General features: G+C 46.8%; 1 protein-coding gene across 1 annotated transcript; it reads left to right on the top strand.

Moving 5' to 3' along the window:
- The first annotated feature begins 577 nt into the window (after positions 1-577).
- LOC146007144 (glutamine-rich protein 2-like) lies at positions 578-17,396 on the top strand. The gene is made up of 4 exons (XM_083145519.1): positions 578-680; positions 3,873-4,014; positions 4,167-4,254; positions 17,257-17,396. The coding sequence occupies exons 1-4, from the start codon at positions 616-618 to the stop codon at positions 17,292-17,294; spliced, it is 333 nt and encodes a 110-aa protein (XP_083001645.1). The 5' UTR covers positions 578-615; the 3' UTR covers positions 17,295-17,396.
- The last annotated feature ends 4,526 nt before the right edge of the window (positions 17,397-21,922 follow it).

Raw genomic sequence — 21,922 nt, 5'->3', positions numbered from 1 at the left:
CTTTATTCTTTTCTTACCATGCTTAGAAGGGGTGCCAGATGGACTCCCAACATTTGGGAATCCCGATTGTTTAATGAACGACAGTCGGGATCCTGACCAACAGGGGCTATTCTCCCTTGTGGGGGTCCATGACCCCCATAGAGGGAGAATAGAACTTATGGCAAGCACAGCAAACCACTAAAGGTGCCCATACACATACCAATTACCCGGTACTTTTTGTGCTAAAATAGCATCGTTGTGCATATGTTGTGCATGGGATGCGATGCTATTTTAGCACAAAAAGTACCGGGTAATTGGTACGTGTATGGGCACCTTTAGCCTGCAAGGGGCTTCGTTGTGCTCACGCCCCTGTTGGGATACCAGCAGTCAGAAATCCGATGTCGAACTACTGACCATCAGAATCACGACTGTCGGAGCGCTATACCACACCCACTTATAAGGCACTTCTTATCCGCTGCAGTATACACTAGAGCTGCTGCTATTTATTCCCCATAACTTGTGTTATCCTACCCACTTCTCTCTACCACCCACACTTTCCAACAGTATACTTTTTGTACTGATTATACTTATACTGTTACTAGAACCAGCAGGTGAAAAATCACATTCACGGTTCAGATGGGAAAATCTACAGTACAAGGGCAGGATGAATGCCCCTCTGCCACAAATTCACACCAAGGATGGTAAGGAGCAATCTATTATTTACTCATTGTAAAGGGTGAATGCATTACATATGGATGGTGGAGAAGGTGACCTTGGGGAGCAGAAAATCTTCTGGACATTCATCCCGTAGTAGAAAGTAACCTATTTATTTACTACCAGTCATTTATATAGCACATACATATATATTTCTCAGTGCTTTACAGATAATATTTGGCCATTCGCATTAGTGCCTGCCCCAGTGAAGCTTACAATTTACATTCCCTACCACATTTATTTATTTACAGTTTCTTATATAGCGCAGCAGATTCCGTTGTGCTTTACAATTGTAGACAGTGATAAAAAAAACTGGGTAACAGTTAGACTTGGAGGTAAGAGGGCCCTGCTGCTAGCTTACAATCTATAGGGATATAGGAGGGAAACACAAGGACAGGCACCAGTAATAGCATAGCAGTCCCACCACGTTACAAGTCCAGAAGGGAAGCTATATAATACATAAGTGCCTCTGAGGGTTATGTGTGTGGTACTGAAATATGATAGGCTTGCCTGATGAGGTGGGTTTTCAAGGAATGCTTGAAAGTTTGGTGGCTATTGGACAGTCTTATTGTGCGTTGAAGGGCATTCCATATGGTAGCAGCAGCCCACATGTATATACACAAACACACACACACACACACACACATAAACTAGGTTTACATTTTTGTTGGATGCTAATTAACCCACTAGAATATTTTTGGGCTGTGGGATGAAAAACATGCAAATGTAGTAAGAATTTACAAACTCCACACAGTTAGGGCTGTAGATCATCTCAGCTCTGCAGTGTGGTGAAAGGATCCCAGTAGCTGCACTGTGTGGAAAGCAGGGCAGAGGGGGAGAATAGGGAAGGGATCTTAATAGATCTCTCTCTTAGTTAAACAATGGAGGAGAGCCTATCCTTAGACCATCTGAATATACCAATAACCAGGGGCGTAGCTAAGGGTTCATGGGCCCTGGTGCGAAAGGTAAGCTTGGGGCCCCCCTACATACAACAAAATTAAAATCTCGGTCTGTTTATATTTGAGAAAAACAAAACATAAAAAGCAGTAATTATTTCTGCAATGTATTGCATGTATTGTGGAATAAATCAGTGTGTCTACACATTAATAAAAATAAATGTGCGTGAAAAAGAGGAATTAGGATAACTAAATCCCCCTCCGACTAATAGGCTGCTGCACCACCCATCCCCCGTGTCCATGCCCCACACCCTCTCCTTCTCCCCAGCTCTATGCTCCATGCCACCTCCCTCAAACTTTCCCTGTCCCTGGCTCTCCGCTCCAACTCTCTGTCCCCCCTTCAGCTGTTTAAGCAGTACTTATAGTTTCCTTGCGCTGTCGTCCGGGAGTCCAGGCACCATGATGGGGCTTCCGCTGCTTCTCTTGTATTTCCACCTCCATGTGCCGGCGACAGGGCGGGGGCTGAACAGCGCGAAGCACCAGAGCCCAAAGAGCTCCTTAGCCTCTTTGTTCCTGCAGCTTCCCAGCAGCGCAGCGAGAGAGGTGGGTGGGCGGCATATGCCTGATAAGTGCGTGGATGCACTGAATTCCTGCGCCGCTGTGTACCACAAACCATGGAGGAAACAGGACGGCCGGACAGTGGCGGGGGTTGGGCCCCCCTGGCTCAGGGGCCCGGTCGCATCTGCGACCGCTGCGACCCCTGTAGCTACGCCACTGCCAATAACTTTGGAGTGCTCAGAATGAAAAGAAAAGATTTGGAGGTATTGATAAAAGTTAAAAGGAGTGAGGAAGAAGATGCTTCTACTGTAGGTTGTAAAAGACTATGGGGAAAATGTACCAAAGAAATCCAATATTGGCACCGGTGGGGTCGCCTAGTGTGTATGTTTGTCTATGCTGGTGAAGAAGTCAGGGGAGATGTGAGACAGAAATAACACCGCCCCGATTTGATTCCAAATCAACCCACCACTTAATACCCTTGGGAGAATGCCAGACCACTAATTGACTGTCTAGAAGCTTTTTAATATTTAGAGAGTGATGGGAGGCCCAGGCCCTGTAGGAGTAAGCTCATAAAAAATACATCATTGTGCAGACGGGGATTCCTGTTTTTACAAACAAACATACAATAAGGGTTTTGTAGAGAAGCATGAACACCTGCTATAGGGAGTGTTTGGAAAAAATACAACCGTTTAGGGCATGGGTCCTCAAACTGCGGCCCTCCAGATGTGGTGAAACTACAAATCCCAGCATGCCTTGGCACAGTTTTCCTATAAGGGAGTGTTAAAACTGTGGCAAGGCATGCTAGGAATTGTAGTTTCACAACATCTGAAAGGCCGCAGTTTGAGGACCCATGGTTTAGGGAGTACAGTCGTTTTAATCAAATTACAATTTTTTGCCAGTGGGAGATGTCCTGCTTACAGGCCCAAAGAGAGGAAGGTTGTTAGTTTTATATAAAATGGCATTAGTGGTCTTAGTGTGGTTGACCACTTTTCTATAGAAAGTAAAAGTGATCAAAATGGGAATTTTAAGGGGGGTGGAGGGGGCTATCGACAGGGGCAGATTTGCCTTAGATCTTACAGGGAAGAATCCTGGGAGTCCGACACACCTATGAGGCCACCTGTCTACAGTTTTGGCCCCATCTTCCACACAAGCAGACTTTGCCTGGTCACAGGGCAGAGTACTCAACACTGCAAATAATCATAGTTTGGCGACAATCTATATCCATTGTGACATCTGTTAAAGGGATAAAGGGACAGGAGTGGGTGCTATCTGGGAGTGAAATAATTTCTAGGGTGTTTCTGAGCTGCACTGTGGGAGGGGTGGAGATATGTGTGATATTCAGGGGATTATGGTAATGAGTCTGCATGATGGAGGTTTTGAGGTCTGTGTTCGGTCTCAGTGGGGGGAGGTGGGGTATTATTTGAAATGTGGATGTTTGTGTTTTGTCACAGCAGCATAAAGGTCTGGGGGCCAATAGACATCTAAGTGTATTGAGATAAACGGCTTCCACACAATTAAGTGATGGGTTAGTCCCTACTTTTTTTTGGCGTTGGTCCCGCCTACATTGAGGCTACATTTTGCGTTGGTGCCAAAAAAATGAAAAACAATAAAAAGATTTCTTAAAACATTTGTGATTATTTTTAGATAATTTTTCCTCAGTCACACTGAGAGCACTGGATGGTAAATGCTGATTGATTCTCTTTGTATTTTTATTTATTTTGAAAGCTTTTCTCATAAAACTGATGAACCTATGCTAGTCTCAAGGACTTGTGGAGGTCGTCACACTCTAACCTTCTTCCAGCATTTTGCCAAGCTGCAGGGCTTCACACCATCTGCCAGACTGGAAAGTGCACTAGCTCGCCACCAGGTAAGAGAAAGTAGACATGCATGTAATAACGAGGATACCGCCATGTTACTATCAATTTCAACACATGAAAAAAACTGTTACATTTTACCCACTTTACTGTTTTATTGTTCAATACTGTACTTGAATTGTTTCTGTATTTGGCCATCTAACAGCACCAGCAGGTAGAAGTTGTTATTTTCGGTTCAGATGGCAAGGTGTATAAGGGCAGGATAGATTTAACACCAGTTCACAACAAGGATGGTAAGTAAGCATCTATTATTTACTTGTCGCAAAGTAAAAGTTCATAAGTTGGGGCTGGGAAAAAGAGAACATTTGGTAAACAATTTTATCACTGCTTCTCTGGACAGGAAGTGAAGTCACCCCCTTGTTGTATTTCTTGCACATGTGCTAATGTTACTTGCAATGGGAGGGAGGTGCATTTGGTACCTATTCAGTGTGCAGCCAAATCAAAATACCGTAGGTAGTAAAATATGACTTTTTAAAGATGGCATCTGCAATTAAATCTGACTCTGAATGAGGTCCAAATTAATTTACAGTTTTGATCATTATATTTATTTAAATTATACAGGCAGTTCTAAATCTCAAGGATCCAAGCAATATGTTCCCTCTTTGGATATCCTGGCATCACGATCTCCGACCAGCCGCGTCCCCGGAAGTCGGGATGACGCGACTGCCGGAAGTTGTTGGAAACGCCTCCTACAACATGCCACTCGGCGGGTCGCGTCACCGGTAGTCCGGGTGACGCGATAACAAGCTCCGCTATACTATCCTCCCCCCCGCAATTGTTGCATAGAGGGGACGCCCTTACAGGCTACACCTCGAATTAGGTACTTCCGCCCTCACATCCCATTACTGTATAGAGGAGACGCCCTTACAGGTCGCACCTCGAACCAGGTACTTCCGCCCTCACAGTCCACACACCATCAGGGCAGAATGACCTGGAAACAAATTGGTAATTCCTCCAATCGTAATGCACGTATGATAAGGTCATTCCAGTTACCATGACCACCATACTAACAAAATCGATTGCACAAGCTAGCGATCATAATCTAAGCACTTTACAATCAACAACACACTATGTTCTAGTGTATATCTTACTATTGTATCTTATTATGTATGAATTTATAGTTACTTGCCTCCTACTTTAGTGCCCCATTTGTTCACAAAATAGATTGGTTGATCTAATTAAGTTGGTCACATGACCCATGTAACAGGAAATAAAGAGCCAGCCATGTTTTAAACCTGTTATCCTCTGACAAAGCTGCCTGGAGCAGCGAAACCGGTCAGGACTCAGGTTTCTATCTCCTTCCAGAAGACCAAACTGGTACTCCCAAAGAACCCGGAAGTGCTTATTTGTGCACACACTTACCATCCTCTGTCCAATTGGACCACCAAGTCCTAGCAGCAAGGTTGAGGTTGAGGACTGTACCCCGCTTTATTCCATCCAGCGGAGGGAGTCGGTTATTTGTGCCATCCTGGGCCACTCCTGATCTACATCTCCAAGTCCTCCCCACCATCTGCTACATTGGAGACATCCATCACGCCTCACCAGGACCTGGGGGTCCCTTTGGACCACTCACAGATCCCAGTCCGGTATCACCACCTTCACTGGTTCCATTTGGATTACAAATTTCTACAGTTAGGTAGAGGTAGAGGACCCATCCCGCTCCAGTCCATCCAGCGGAGGGAGTCGGCAATCCGTGTCAACTTAAGCCGCTCCTTATCCTTACATCTGGTCCTCCCTCCCTACTGCTCCAATTGGGCACATTATTGCAGCTACATACAGGACGATTCACACCTCAGCCCTATACAGGACTCTTGGGACTCTCCGGGCCACACGTTTTTTCCAGTTTGGTTGGTGAGATATGAATTTTATGTGATTTTAGAAAATTATCAATGTATTCTGGCTATATGTATTTTAGACATTAAAATTTATTTGTACTAGATCAACCAATCCCTCATTTTTTACCCAATTTTACAGGTTTCATTACCTCATTTTTATAAAGTTTACCAAGCGCAGCTCAACACCCTCTTCTTTTCTTGTATATTCAGTACAGGACTAACTATCCTGTCTCAGAGCAGCAGCTAGGGAAACACAGCTCCAGCCAGGCGCACCTGCACCCAGACCCACTTAGTGTGGTCAGGGCACCACCACCTTTTTTTCCATCTCTACATTAGAGTCTGAAAACCCCCCCAAAAAGGTGCACCCCTGGTCTTCTACCAGAGTGGATTAAAGAAAAGCATGTAAGCATGCACATCCCAGCATGCCCTACCACATAGGGGCGTTTTAAGAGAGGAGGAGGTCCGTGTGCATCCTCCTCTGTCCTGGCCTCCTCTCTGCTGGCAGCCAACCATTGCTTAGAGTCTGAACACTAGAGGGCACAGACACTAATGTGCAGAAAAATGGAGTGGTGGGCACTTTTCCAGTGATTTCCACAGTGCTGCCGGCATTGTTGTGAGACTCTGGAGGGGTAAGTATAAAAAAATTGGTGCATGGACTGCACTCATTATAAATATGCCACTGCTACCACAGTTTTAGCATTCCCCAATAGCAAAACTTTGGGTGGAGAGCACTGGTTGGCCTGTGTCATGGGATCCGATTTGTAATGCCGGCGGTCGGAATCCCGACACTGGAATCCCGACCGCCGAAATCCCGACATGGGGGGGACGTGGATCGCCCCCCCTTGCAGGCTCGCTGCGCTCGCCACGCAGCGGGCCCGGTGCCTCGCTACGCTCGGCACGCTATTTTATTCTCCCTCTATGGGTGTCTTGGACACCCACGGAGGGAGAAAGTTTCGGGTTTTCGGCGGTCGGGATTCCAGTGTCGGGATTCTGAACGCCGGGATCCCGACCACCAGCAAATTGACCGCATCCCGTGTCATGCTGTAGTGCCCACAGTCAGAGCATACCTCACAACTGACCTGTTTTCAGCACTTCAGTCAACATTTTTCTGGGTTGTTCCACTTTCCCACCTGTGAGCCATTGTGTTCCAATGGGCGCATGCATCTGTTATGCACACACATGCTGCTGGTTGTAAGAGAGGCATAGGCCAGATGTTTCAAGCTTCAAAAAGTGATAAAGTAGAGAGTGATAAACAACAGGCAATCAGCTCCTACATGCCAGTTTTCAAACCCATCCTGTAACATGGCAGTTAGGAACCGATTGGCTGGCTGTTTATCACCTGTCTATCATCTGTTTATCATCTGTCCAATTGGACCACCAAGTCCTAGCAGCAAGGTTGAGGTTGAGGACTGTACCCCGCTTTATTCCATCCAGCGGAGGGAGTCGGTTATTTGTGCCATCCTGGGCCGCTCCTGATCTACATCTCCAAGTCCTCCCCACCATCTGCTACATTGGAGACATCCATCACGCCTCACCAGACCTGGGGGTCCCTTTGGACCACTCACAGATCCCAGTCCGGTATCACCACCTTCACTGGTTCCATTTGGATTACAAATTTCTACAGTTAGGTAGAGGTAGAGGACCCATCCCGCTCCAGTCCATCCAGCGGAGGGAGTCGGCAATCCGTGTCAACTTAAGCCGCTCCTTATCCTTACATCTGGTCCTCCCTCCCTACTGCTCCAATTGGGCACATTATTGCAGCTACATACAGGACGATTCACACCTCAGCCCTATACAGGACTCTTGGGACTCTCCGGGCCACACGTTTTTTCCAGTTTGGTTGGTGAGATATGAATTTTATGTGATTTTAGAAAATTATCAATGTATTCTGGCTATATGTATTTTAGACATTAAAATTTATTTGTACTAGATCAACCAATCCCTCATTTTTTACCCAATTTTACAGGTTTCATTACCTCATTTTTATAAAGTTTACCAAGCGCAGCTCAACACCCTCTTCTTTTCTTGTATATTCAGTACAGGACTAACTATCCTGTCTCAGAGCAGCAGCTAGGGAAACACAGCTCCAGCCAGGCGCACCTGCACCCAGACCCACTTAGTGTGGTCAGGGCACCACCACCTTTTTTTCCATCTCTACATTAGAGTCTGAAAACCCCCCCAAAAAGGTGCACCCCTGATCTTCTACCAGAGTGGATTAAAGAAAAGCATGTAAGCATGCACATCCCAGCATGCCCTACCACATAGGGGCGTTTTAAGAGAGGAGGAGGTCCGTGTGCATCCTCCTCTGTCCTGGCCTCCTCTCTGCTGGCAGCCAACCATTGCTTAGAGTCTGAACACTAGAGGGCACAGACACTAATGTGCAGAAAAATGGAGTGGTGGGCACTTTTCCAGTGATTTCCACAGTGCTGCCGGCATTGTTGTGAGACTCTGGAGGGGTAAGTATAAAAAAATTGGTGCATGGACTGCACTCATTATAAATATGCCACTGCTACCACAGTTTTAGCATTCCCCAATAGCAAAACTTTGGGTGGAGAGCACTGGTTGGCCTGTGTCATGGGATCCGATACGTAATGCCGGCGGTCGGAATCCCGACACTGGAATCCCGACCGCCGAAATCCCGACATGGGGGGGACGTGGATCGCCCCCCCTTGCAGGCTCGCTGCGCTCGCCACGCAGCGGGCCCGGTGCCTCGCTACGCTCGGCACGCTATTTTATTCTCCCTCTATGGGTGTCTTGGACACCCACGGAGGGAGAAAGTTTCGGGATTTCGGCGGTCGGGATATCAGTGTCGGGATTCTGAACGCCGGGATCCCGACCACCAGCAAATTGACCGCATCCCGTGTCATGCTGTAGTGCCCACAGTCAGAGCATACCTCACAACTGACCTGTTTTCAGCACTTCAGTCAACATTTTTCTGGGTTGTTCCACTTTCCCACCTGTGAGCCATTGTGTTCCAATGGGCGCATGCACCTGTTATGCACACACATGCTGCTGGTTGTAAGAGAGGCATAGGCCAGATGTTTCAAGCTTCAAAAAGTGATAAAGTAGAGAGTAATAAACAACAGGCAATCAGCTCCTACATGCCAGTTTTCAAACCCATCCTGTAACATGGCAGTTAGGAACCGATTGGCTGGCTGTTTATCACCTGTCTATCATCTGTTTATCATCTGTCCAATTGGACCACCAAGTCCTAGCAGCAAGGTTGAGGTTGAGGACTGTACCCCGCTTTATTCCATCCAGCGGAGGGAGTCGGTTATTTGTGCCATCCTGGGCCGCTCCTGATCTACATCTCCAAGTCCTCCCCACCATCTGCTACATTGGAGACATCCATCACGCCTCACCAGGACCTGGGGGTCCCTTTGGACCACTCACAGATCCCAGTCCGGTATCACCACCTTCACTGGTTCCATTTGGATTACAAATTTCTACAGTTAGGTAGAGGTAGAGGACCCATCCCGCTCCAGTCCATCCAGCGGAGGGAGTCGGCAATCCGTGTCAACTTAAGCCGCTCCTTATCCTTACATCTGGTCCTCCCTCCCTACTGCTCCAATTGGGCACATTATTGCAGCTACATACAGGACGATTCACACCTCAGCCCTATACAGGACTCTTGGGACTCTCCGGGCCACACGTTTTTTCCAGTTTGGTTGGTGAGATATGAATTTTATGTGATTTTAGAAAATTATCAATGTATTCTGGCTATATGTATTTTAGACATTAAAATTTATTTGTACTAGATCAACCAATCCCTCATTTTTTACCCAATTTTACAGGTTTCATTACCTCATTTTTATAAAGTTTACCAAGCGCAGCTCAACACCCTCTTCTTTTCTTGTATATTCAGTACAGGACTAACTATCCTGTCTCAGAGCAGCAGCTAGGGAAACACAGCTCCAGCCAGGCGCACCTGCACCCAGACCCACTTAGTGTGGTCAGGGCACCACCACCTTTTTTTCCATCTCTACATTAGAGTCTGAAAACCCCCCCCAAAAAGGTGCACCCCTGATCTTCTACCAGAGTGGATTAAAGAAAAGCATGTAAGCATGCACATCCCAGCATGCCCTACCACATAGGGGCGTTTTAAGAGAGGAGGAGGTCCGTGTGCATCCTCCTCTGTCCTGGCCTCCTCTCTGCTGGCAGCCAACCATTGCTTAGAGTCTGAACACTAGAGGGCACAGACACTAATGTGCAGAAAAATGGAGTGGTGGGCACTTTTCCAGTGATTTCCACAGTGCTGCCGGCATTGTTGTGAGACTCTGGAGGGGTAAGTATAAAAAAATTGGTGCATGGACTGCACTCATTATAAATATGCCACTGCTACCACAGTTTTAGCATTCCCCAATAGCAAAACTTTGGGTGGAGAGCACTGGTTGGCCTGTGTCATGGGATCCGATACGTAATGCCGGCGGTCGGAATCCCGGCGGTCGGAATCCCGACACTGGAATCCCGACCACCGAAATCCCGACATGGGGGGGACGTGGATCGCCCCCCCCTTGCAGGCTCGCTGCGCTCGCCACGCAGCGGGCCCGGTGCCTCGCTACGCTCGGCACGCTATTTTATTCTCCCTCTATGGGTGTCGTGGACACCCACGGAGGGAGAAAGTTTCGGGATTTCGGCGGTCGGGATTCCAGTGTCGGGATTCTGAACGCCGGGATCCCGACCACCAGCAAATTGACCGCATCCCGTGTCATGCTGTAGTGCCCACAGTCAGAGCATACCTCACAACTGACCTGTTTTCAGCACTTCAGTCAACATTTTTCTGGGTTGTTCCACTTTCCCACCTGTGAGCCATTGTGTTCCAATGGGCGCATGCACCTGTTTTGCACACACATGCTGCTGGTTGTAAGAGAGGCATAGGCCAGATGTTTCAAGCTTCAAAAAGTGATAAAGTAGAGAGTGATAAACAACAGGCAATCAGCTCCTACTTGCCAGTTTTCAAACCCATCCTGTAACATGGCAGTTAGGAACCGATTGGCTGGCTGTTTATCACTCTCCACTTTATCACTTTTTGAAGCTTGATATATCTGGCCTTTTAGGAGAGGCTGAGTTCTGTCCAGCAGCTCCTGGAGTGATGGGAAGCCCCCAGTATGAAGAAAAGTAAGGGTTTGGTACACATGTTTGGCATCCCGATAAGGCCATGTCCCCTTGCTGCTAAGTCACTCCTCTAATTTTTAGGCATGTGCCTTTCGGAGTGCAAATTGAACTGCTTTCACAGCTAGGAAGGTCAAAGGCATAATTGGGTTTGGTGACACTTGGTCTGTTTTCCACATCACCCCCAATCACCTGAGGTGAGTGTCCAAAAAGGAGCATGGCCTATCATAATGGGGCATGGATTCATGGGAAATCCTCATTGTATCCATTTGGGGGCATTCTTGGAGATGTTGGGCTGCTCCAGGAGCCCAGTGACTCCTCTGTCACAGGAACCAAGTGCTGCATGAGATATTGATGTGGTACACCGGAAGGGTCAGCCAGGAATTCTCTGTATTACCTTGGTGTCGGAACTGGATAGACGTCTTCTTTTCTTCTCGATGCGGCTGAGGCAATAACCAGGCTGAGGGTACACTTCAAGGGTGTTTATTAACAACACGTGCCAACACTCCGAGGTAGACAATCAACAGCTTTACCACATATAACGACACGGTTAGATAACTATACTTCTCTTAAACACAGCTTAACTTTACCATAGTAAGTTTACTTTAGAATACAACACAGCATTTCCATGTCCTGGAGAGTGGGTGCACAGATCCCGCCACTGTCAATTAAGTGCGGGGGGACGTGGTGCTCTCCCTCTACAGCACTAGCAAGCCTATGTGGACCCGGGCCCTTAAAACATACCCGTACAACATGCACGAAACACAATTCAGGCAAGGTACAAACAGGCATAGACACTTACTAGGACTTTAAAACAATGCGCAACAACACAGTCCAAAATACACCCTTGTTGAGGATAGGTTCCTGAATGATATTCCGCGGTAGAGGATTAATACTGTCACTCTGAACAAGAGAGAAATTAGCTCCGGTAATATAACTTGGGCCACTAGATGGCAGTGTCCTCCTTAAATAAGGTGCTGATTCAGTGATGTGTCACTCTCCCGGATTTTAAAGGTAAGTATCGGACTAGGGATAGTGACTTTTTCTCCTCTTCGTTCTCTTTAGGACAAGTAAGTATGTTGACGTTGGTAAATTTGTTTATTGTCTCAAAATTCACTTTTACAATTTCAAATACAATAACATATCATCATAACATTGACAACAAACCGCTGTCATTCAATTTTCACACACAACTACAGGATTATTTTATTAAGCCGGAACGTGTCTTCACAATATACTCCCGGTCCCTCCGTTCCCTCGACTGCAATGAGTTCCTGTTAACTTGAAATAGTTACTATAAATAAACAACACTATAAACCAATATCATGTAATTGAACGTATCACTTTTTGTTTATACTTTTAAGATAAATAATTGATATTAAATGTTATTATTGCGCAATAATATATGTTCGCCTCTATATCTCGTTAATTAACCTTTTCTTATTGATTTCAGAATTCTATTCAAGCTACAAACATTTGGATTTTTCTCTAACACGTAAGTATTACACGTTTTACCTAACCTCCAATAAACTCGATATCTATAGATCTTTACTTTAGATCAATAACCTGCTGGATAGGCCAGCCGCAACACTGTATCTAATTAGTCTATTAACTGTCTATAAGAGTTCCGGTTTAGGTGACTGCAGACTATAACTCTGTCCTGTTCACTGTGCACAGACTATATTATTTTATTAAGAAACCTGCGGTATCCTGTGAGTCTGGTTGATAATTAGATTATCCTGCCTTTGGTCTATTCTGACTGTTTCCGCCGTGAGTAGTGATACTGGGCAATTCTGCTAAGGGCGTCCCCTGACCGTGGTCGGGTTTAGCCCTCCGTTCCTATTTAATGGTGCGATGATTAGCAGTTGATCTGGACCCAACTTCCACTGACTATCTTCCGCCTGCTGGCTAGCGCTTATTGAAGCATTGGGCGTCCCCCTGACCGTAATCGGGTTTAGCCCGCTAGCAATCCTGTGCTGATGCAGAGATGGCGTGGAATTAGTCTATCGGCATCTGACTACTGCGTTATTTATTATTCCCAAAGCTCTGCTAATCTGTTCCCGATAGTTCTCAACTAGCGCTGACAGTGGGGTTTTCACTATATCTCTAATGTCACAAAGGGATAAGAAGTGCAGCAGACGACTAGGCTGTGCTCTGATTACTGTGGGGCGGAGCGAACAATGAAGCTGGTGCAGTATGCAGATTACTCACCACTCCGTGTCCCTTCCCGGCACACAGGTCTCCGCCTCTGACCTGTCTGTCTCCGCCTCCGGGGTAGTACGCAAGCAAGCCCCGTTCACAAAACAGTCTCTCCCGGCAGCGGCTCTCCGATGACGCGGTGGATGACACGCGTCTAGGCCGGTCCCTTCCCTGCTTCCTCCGCGTCGGCACTTGGCTCCGTCCGACCGCAGACACCGGCAGGACAATCCGGACACTGTCTCGATGTTGGGCTAACACCGCCTCCGTCCAGGTAAGCTCCGACACTCAATCACCGGCACGCTCTATGCTTCCTAAAGGCTGCGTAGCTCTGCTCAGTCCAAGAACCGGTTTCTAACTACGCCAGAGCCGTTAACGGCTCATCTCTTATATCCCTATCCTCGCGGACCATTAGCTGCGCACCGTGTCCCGCGCTGTATATCTTTATTAGTCACAGTACAGTTCACAGCGCGGGCTGGTGCACGGGCCATGCAAAGCGGGCATATGTTGTATGGTCCTGGGCTATAATACAGTAACAGTCCCTTTACAGTCCACTCATATTTCTATATTTTACACTGCTTATGTACATAGTTTGACCTCGGCTGTAACCCTTACAGGCTATCACAGATGTCCTTAATATGTACAAGAAGTTTCACTGACACGGAGAAAGGGGAACAATTCCTCCCTGCCTAGGGGGACTGAGCTGGGGCCCCTGCGTACTGTGGGGGAATGGAGCACTGTAGGAGAGTCTTACACATTAGCAGGCAAGGTGGGGCATCAGGTAGGACACTGTACGGTAGTGACTGGTAGTGCATGGGGGTCTGTCCTAATGGCGGTCAAAGGTGGTACCTGGCAGCTGGAACAAGATGCAGGCTCCTGCCCGTAACGATGGGATTTCCCCGATGTCTGCCCTGCTGGCTGCTGGATCCCTCCTCTGTGGGGGAAGGGGCACGCTAGTGTGGGCGCTGCAGCTGCAGCGTTGCCACACTCAGTCGTGCCGCACTCGCCCTGTGCGCCTCGCCGCCGGCTGCTCCCGCTGTTGTCCTGTTGGGCACTGGATTGCTGGCTGCTGTGGTGGTCAGGGCCGTTACTGCTGGGCTCTGGTGGGCCTTGGAGGGCCTGTCGGGGGGGACTGCGGCGCTGCTGCGGCCGCATCACTCTCTCTCCGGCAGCCCTGGTCCACTGGTCACTGCGGTGGGGTCGGCGTCGGGCAGTCCGTCAATCACCGCCGGGCCTCAGGTCACTGAGCGGCAGCTCTGGGGATCATGCGCCACTCTCTCTCCGGCTGCTCCCGGGGCGCTCCTTGGTGACGCGGCTCGATGCTGCGGCTGCTCTCTCGCACCGCCGGGTCTTCTCCAGCTGTCAGTCACCGCCGCAGCTTGGACCGGGTGCCGCTGCCGCCGATCTGACAGGTACTACGGCACGTCTCGGCTCCCTGTCACGATGGCGCCCGTCCAGCCCTCTCTCTCGCGCCACTCACACACACTCCTCCTTTTCCTGCATTCGCGCCATTTCTTTTGCACCAATCCCAGGGCTTCTTTCTTCTGGCTGGATTCCAGCACCTTGGGCAAGTGCTGGGTCCAAGTGCCCCATTCCTATGTCCTCTGCACTCCGTATTGTTACTGAAGGGCGGTTGCCTAGCAACCCCCTGTGGTGCCCGCATAAAGGGGGTGACACTGGCCACCAATGTGAATGCTGGGCACTAAAGGGGTACCCAGTTTCCGGGGTGTCACATTGACACTGCAGCACCCGGCTCCTGTCACCAGCATTTTGTTGTCAGCTAACTCAAGTGTGACACCAGAGTGGGACCCTGCAGCCTCATAGTAACACCACTGCCGACAGTTCATAAAATAAATCACATAGTCAAGCCCACAGTTCATACCCACACGGACTCAGCTTGTGGGCCATCTTGTGGCCAGTATTAAACAGACTCATAGGGATTATATGCATTTGCATATTTGCATATGCATTTGTATATTTTGCCCATTCTCACTGGTTATTGAATATTTTACCTAAAATCTAGTGATGGTGCATATTTTAGGCCCTGCCCCCTTTCCACCCGCGAGTCACAGCACTGCTTTGCCCTGCTGCTGCTGGCCAGGTAGTGGTAGAGTGTGCAGGCTGGGGCAATATGTGTGCAGTGTGGGGAACCTTGAATGTACGATATGTCTGACACTGCTCTAGGCTGCCAATCCATGATGATAAAAGTCAGTCGGGCGGATGCCATTACGAAGCTCCTAAACCTTTGCCTGCCCCTGGCCTGGGACTTTACACCAAGAGACAGACTTCTGCAGCAGAGGAGGCGGGCAGAAGGGTTGTGACATCACGTGGCGTGGAGGAAAAGCCGGAGATGAGGGGCCGTGTAGTTGGAGCAAGAACAGCTTTGGACGCTGCAGTCTGCTGTAGCAGCCGGGAAGAAAAAAAAATCCTGTGTATAGCACTAGACATTTGCAGATGCTGTGGGCCTATTTTTGAGGTTTATTTGCAACTAATTGTATGCTAAAAATTACTTTTTTTATTACTTAATGTAGCATATTTTAACACTTTTCATGCATATTTTAAGTATTTTTCATGCATATCTGCATGCATATTTCAAGCTTTTTATGTTGCATATAATCCTGTCTCTACTCATAGTTATGGAAAATAGAAAAGCACCCTCCTAAACAATAATGTATCCAATAGATCTAAAATCAACATAATGGACAGATAACATAAACATGCAGGGTTGGACTGGCCCACAGGGCAGGGCAAATCCATGGTGGGCACCCCTGTCTAGGGCCTCCCCTTCTCCAGGGACCAGGTTCCAGATTGGGCACTTGAATTAAACATTATGCATATTTTACATTATACTTCACAAGACTATGGTTTATTCTCTAGAGCAGTGGTTCCCAACCCTGGTCCTCAAGTACCCCCAACAGCGCACGTTTTCCAGGTCTCCACACACAATCACAGGTGAGATAATTAGTTCCACCTGTGATCTTTTCAAATGTGCCTGAATAATGAATGCACCTGTCGGGTGACCTGGAAAACGTGCACTTGAGGACCAGGGTTGGGAACCACTACTCTAGAGTGCATTGTTGTTATTAAACTGGTATTTTATCAAGATGCACTAGTTCTATTTAATAAATCTATGACAAATATATTTCAGGGCCCAGACCATGCACTCTATTATAGTTAGCCAGGCCTCTGTGGCAGCTGGCCACACCCCCTCTAGAGAATGGCCACACCTGTAGACATGGCCCCCTAACACTGCATCCCCCCGGTGGGCCCGCCATGCCCCAGTCTGACACTGAACAAATTAGTTATTTCAGCAATAATATTCAGCTCAGCTCAGTAAAGCAGTCTTGACCGGTGTTTGCCAATCTGTTGTACATTCTAACCTCTCCAAATGGCAAAATACATATAAGCTTGTATCTCCAATACTGCTGGAGCTAATAATATTCTGCTGCCTCTCATCCACCACCATGCAACAATCCTAGGCATGCATGCCACCAAAGTGTGCCAGATGGGCACCAAGGATGTTGACTATAATAGTGTCAAAAACTTCATATATTAATCTATTTAACTTGTCATTGCTTTTACAACTGTATTAGCATTGTTTGTATTATGAATATTATTATGTATTTTGGCTTTACAGTAGTAAGCATGCTGTATTAGCTATCTATGTTTCTAATTCAGCATGGATTGCTAAATGAAAGCAGTTGCCTGCTATCAAATAGTCACAACCCAGAAAGAAAGACTAAACGCCCTTTGCAAAATTGCAATGCAAGCAATGCATTTGCAGATCCATTCGTAAAACCAAACATCGAAGGGTTTATTCCAACTGCGCCGGTCTATGGCTTCCACTAATCTGCTAAATAATCAGACTGGAAGTGGTTATTGCTGATGCCAGAGACCCACTCTCAAACGCCTTGGCATGCCTGCATTTTCACAAACGCACCCAGAAAATGCCATATTTCCACCACAATATATACGTGCATGTGCAGTCTTTTGATAGATGACCGGGTTGTGAGTTCTCTAAATAGCGATCCACATTGAATTAGGCCCTATGTTAATATAGTTTGTCACTTTTTTATACATTTGTTTTTAAAGATTTTGCAGTGAGAACCAGTAAAGTCAACATCAAATAGCAGAACGCTTTACGTGTAAGACACAGCATTTACACCTCAGAGAGAACGCTCATAATCGAATGGAATACCTCAATTACAGCAGTTGTATTTATGAAACATCAATAAACACACTAAAATATACAATTTATTGTAATTGTGTTTATTCTGTAGGCCTCAGACATGGCATATGCGGCTCCGACCGCACCAGACGAATCCCCGCCTACAAGACGGATCGGCACGGCCGTCCGTACACGGACGGCTGCCGATCCGCATGAAAATGGTGGAGGCGTACGCCTCCACCATGGTGGGAGCTGCCCCCTGCATTCGATGGTCGTCGACCATCGAAGGCAGGTCCGCACGCCGCGGCAGCTCCCGCAAGCTGAGACCACACGGACAATCGTCCGTGTGGTAGCTTGTATGGGGGCTGAAAGCTGACATCCGGCGACGTCAGCTTTCCGCCCCCATGAGTTGCGTCATGGCCTCATTACCATGCGTACGCCCCGCGTTTGCATGGGAACGCCCATGAAACGCGGGGCGTATACATAGGGAAATGAGGGCATGAAGCCCCTCACGCCCCTATACGCCCCCTTTGCGGCGTACTAACGCTATGTGCGGCGAATTCGCCTGCACATGCGCAGATTGACCTCTGCGCATGTGCAGACGGAAAACATCGGCGGTACGGCCGCACGCGGGCCGTACCGCACGAACCAGAATAAGGGCCATGTTGGAATAGTTACCAAAATAAAAGAAAACAAAGGGATAAGGAACAGAGAAGGATAAATGAGATCAGTGGAGCATGCAACGTCAACAATATAGATCATGTACACTAGATGATATCAACATTTTGTCGTTTCGACCTGTCGGAATTGGCAAAATCGTTCATATTATTGCCTAGTGTATACCCAGTTTAAGCTCATCTATCTACGCCATTAGCCACAGCAAATGCAAATTATTTGCCACTACAGGTCTGTCCACAGATATGTAAGTGTACACGCAATTCATAGGATCCCCTGGGTGCGTAAGCTCCCATGAATGGGCCACATACTATGAGACTAGTCACAATCTCGATGCGGCTACACGCATACCTGCCTACTTTTTTTGTACTCCTCTCCAGTAGAAGCCCAAAGAGGCGGGAAAGTTGGGATACGGGACAAGGCTACATGTCAGGGACGGGACGAGGCTGATTTTACCAAGCCCCACCCCCATGACAGTCAGCCACAGCAATTTGCGGGTCTGCGGATTGGGGGAGAGGCTAAAATGATGCAAAAAGACGTGATTTGCATCATTTTAGCCCCTCTCCACGAACCCAGGGAATTCAGGATTTTATGCAGTGGAGAAGGGGGGAGCAAGCGCTGTGGGGGTGATGCCGGAGACTTGCCCACCTTCCTGGGTGGCCTGGAGGGGAACCCGATTTGCGGGAGCCTCCCGGCCATTCCAGGAGGGTAGGGAAGTATGGTATACGGTCATATGGTCAACCGATATTAGGTTGATATGCATTAAATGGGTTGACCACTGAAGGACGACATGCCTTAGGTCGACACATGAAATAGGTTGACATGGCTAAGATTGACAAAATTGGAAGGTCGACATAAGCATTAGGTCGACAATGGCAAGGTCATCATGAGTTTTTCACTTTTTCTTTTGCCGACAGGTAGTATTTCATGCTATGCAAGGGGATGCTGTACACTTTGATGGTGTCCATGTTGACAAAAAAACATGAAAAACTCATGACCTTTTAATCTCGTCATTGTCGACCTAATGATTGTGTCAACCTTCCAACCTTCCAACCCTGGCGACCTTAGCCATGTCGACCTTTGGTGGTTTACCTAATATGGGTCGACCTTGACCCATACCGGTTTGTGGGATAGGTGAGGGGGATATATTTGTATATTCCACATTGGGCTTAATCCTTTATAGGTGAATTGGAATCCTGCGAGATGACTAGACCATAAGCATAATTTGATTCAGATAAGCTTAATAAGGTCTACTTTTAATTATGCATAATACATTTGAATTTCACCAATCATTGGGTGTTGAATTACTACTTTAGGAATGTCTTCCTGTCCGGTTGTTTTGTATACAGATACTTTAGATCAGGGGTGGCTAACCCGGTCCTCGAGATCTACCAATGGTCCATTTTTTCCAAGTCACCTAGCTGGTTCACAGCTGTAGTCCTTAATGAGGGCAGTATTCAATGAGGCTGATTCGCCATGTTCTACGGTGAATGTGTGCTATTTTCGTGCTCTAAGGTGAATCTTTTTACTGAAAAAGTGATTCACCCTATTCAATGTGCAATATTCACCGATGGTGAACAGTGAATGACGGACAATTTGCCGTCTGATAGTCACCGCAATTCGCTGTGGTTTTTCAATGGGTTTTTCAATGTGATTCGCCATGAATGTATTCAATGAGAAGATGGCGAAATGCTTTCTAAGTGATTTTCGGTGTGTGTCACCGTGTAGCAATCGCCATCTTTTTATGGCGAACTGGAAAAAAACTTTTAAAATAAAGGTTTTATTTTTTTTAATTTTGGTTTTAAAAAATTAGGAATTTTATTATGTGAAGGGGCATGCTATTTTTATTCATGTGTTTACAGCACATGAATATATATTTAATAAAAAAAAATATATTTTTTACACATAACAGCCAGCAGGGGGCCGAGAGCCGCTCATTAGATATTCATATATTCACTGCTCCCGATCATTACATATGCACGATCGGGAGCAGTGCAAGCTACCCGCATCCCCTGCTAGCTGCCCCCTGCTAGCTCTCCCAGGGGCAGCTTCTGCTGCCTGTGTCCTCGGGAGCCCTGCTTCTGCCCCACAGTGTCCGGCGCAGGCAGGGAGGCTTCCATCTACCTGCCTGCCGCCGCCCCCGTCTCCCTGCGGCGGTTAAGAATCGCCATCAGGGGCAGCGAGCCCCTGTGGCATTGAATACAGTGACAGGGAGGGCTGGCAGCGAATGCTCCAGCCCTCCGGAACACCGCAACTGCACATGCCGAGTATTCTCATTAAATACTGCCCTAACTGTCATATTTTCAAACATGCTGCATTCATTTGTACTATATATCCACAGGTTGCCTGAGCAACATGAACTGTTGGTAGATCTTGAGGACAGGTTTGGCCATCTCAGCTTTAGATATTATACATATTAATATCTAAAGCAAACCTTGACGAGTTTCTCCGCTGATAGACTGTGGCGGTTTCTTCAAAAGAAGATGTCGTCATCCTAAAGACATTTTTGTCAGATAAACTATTCCACAGGCACTTTATTATTCCGGAGGTGGTCCAGTTTAATTTTATCTATTACCTTTACATATTTTTATCAGGAGCTAATTATGCTGTACTGAATAATATTTTATGTTTATTGATTTTTATACAAATAAATTACATTATTATCCTAAATCTATCCAGGTGTGTGGCGCTCTCTTTGTATTTATATAGATATACACCAATACAATTGTATTTTTAGTTAATGGTTATTAAGTATATAAATAAGTTTTGTTTCCATTTCTACCAAGCAATTTCCAAAATTGCACTTGGGACAAGCCACAATTTGCATTTATATCTGTATTTCTTATAGTACATTCTAGTATAATTATATATATACTTTGAATGGTGGAGCTACTAACCAAATATCGCGCCTGATTGATCTGCTGTTATTTAAATACTGGCTGCTTTATTTTTACAGTGCAATTTGGATTTCAGTTTGAACACACCCCACCCAAATGTAACTCTCTCACATGTTATATCAGCCTCATCTGCAGTGCACATGGTTTTGACCATTAGAGATTTTGCTTTTGTGAGCCAACCTCAATTAGGCCCTGAATGTGATTCATTTATTCTATGTGAAAACGGCAGTTATTTCCGAGATTGACCACCACCCATAAGCATGAACAGAAATTTGAGTTGGTGTGTATCAAATTTTTTCAATGAAAATCTCTCTACCCTCAAATAGCTGGTTTCATGCCCACACCTGTTAGTAAGCTCAGGAACAGTTTCATGCCAAGCCAAATCAACACAGAAAAATAGAAAAATAATCAGCGTTATTCATTGTAACCACCGGATGGCAGTGCCACACTGGTAATACTGTATCTTCAGCAGCACTATCCTATTTAATTTTGTTCAGTCTGTCACACTCCGACATTCATGTACAGTGGGAGCCAGGGTGTGCTAAAAGTATTCGCAGAGATGTTTCAAAGTTTATTAGGACAATAAAAATCACATATGAATATCACTGTAAGGCCCATATTCAATGTGGTCGGCGAGGGGGTTAGACAGCGGGGATTGCTGAAAACAAGCGACCCTCACCGTTTAACCCTCACACTGGCTGCTCACCCAATTCTACATTCTGGGGGAATCCTTGCTGTCAGAGGTGAGGATTCCCTAAACAGTGATGCTCGCGGCTGATTCAGGGAGCCCACTGCATTTAGCCTCGAGCCTCACTGTTTTCTAGGGTTACCACCTTTCCCCTTTAATTCCGGACACATATTAATTACACAGGTTCTGTGGCTGGCTGACTTCAAGACTCCATATCACCTGGTTTTAAACTTCCACAGAACCTGTGTAATTAATATGTGTCCGGAATTAAAGGGGAAAGGTGGTAACCCTACTGTTTTCGCAGCCGCACGTGCCATTTCCCCATTGCTA

Source organism: Crinia signifera, chromosome 6 (assembly GCF_055691185.1).
Source record: "Crinia signifera chromosome 6, ASM5569118v1, whole genome shotgun sequence".
Classification (NCBI taxonomy): domain Eukaryota; kingdom Metazoa; phylum Chordata; class Amphibia; order Anura; family Myobatrachidae; genus Crinia; species Crinia signifera.
The sequence above is the reverse complement of the archived record's forward strand: the minus strand, read 5'-3'. Positions and strand labels throughout refer to the sequence as shown.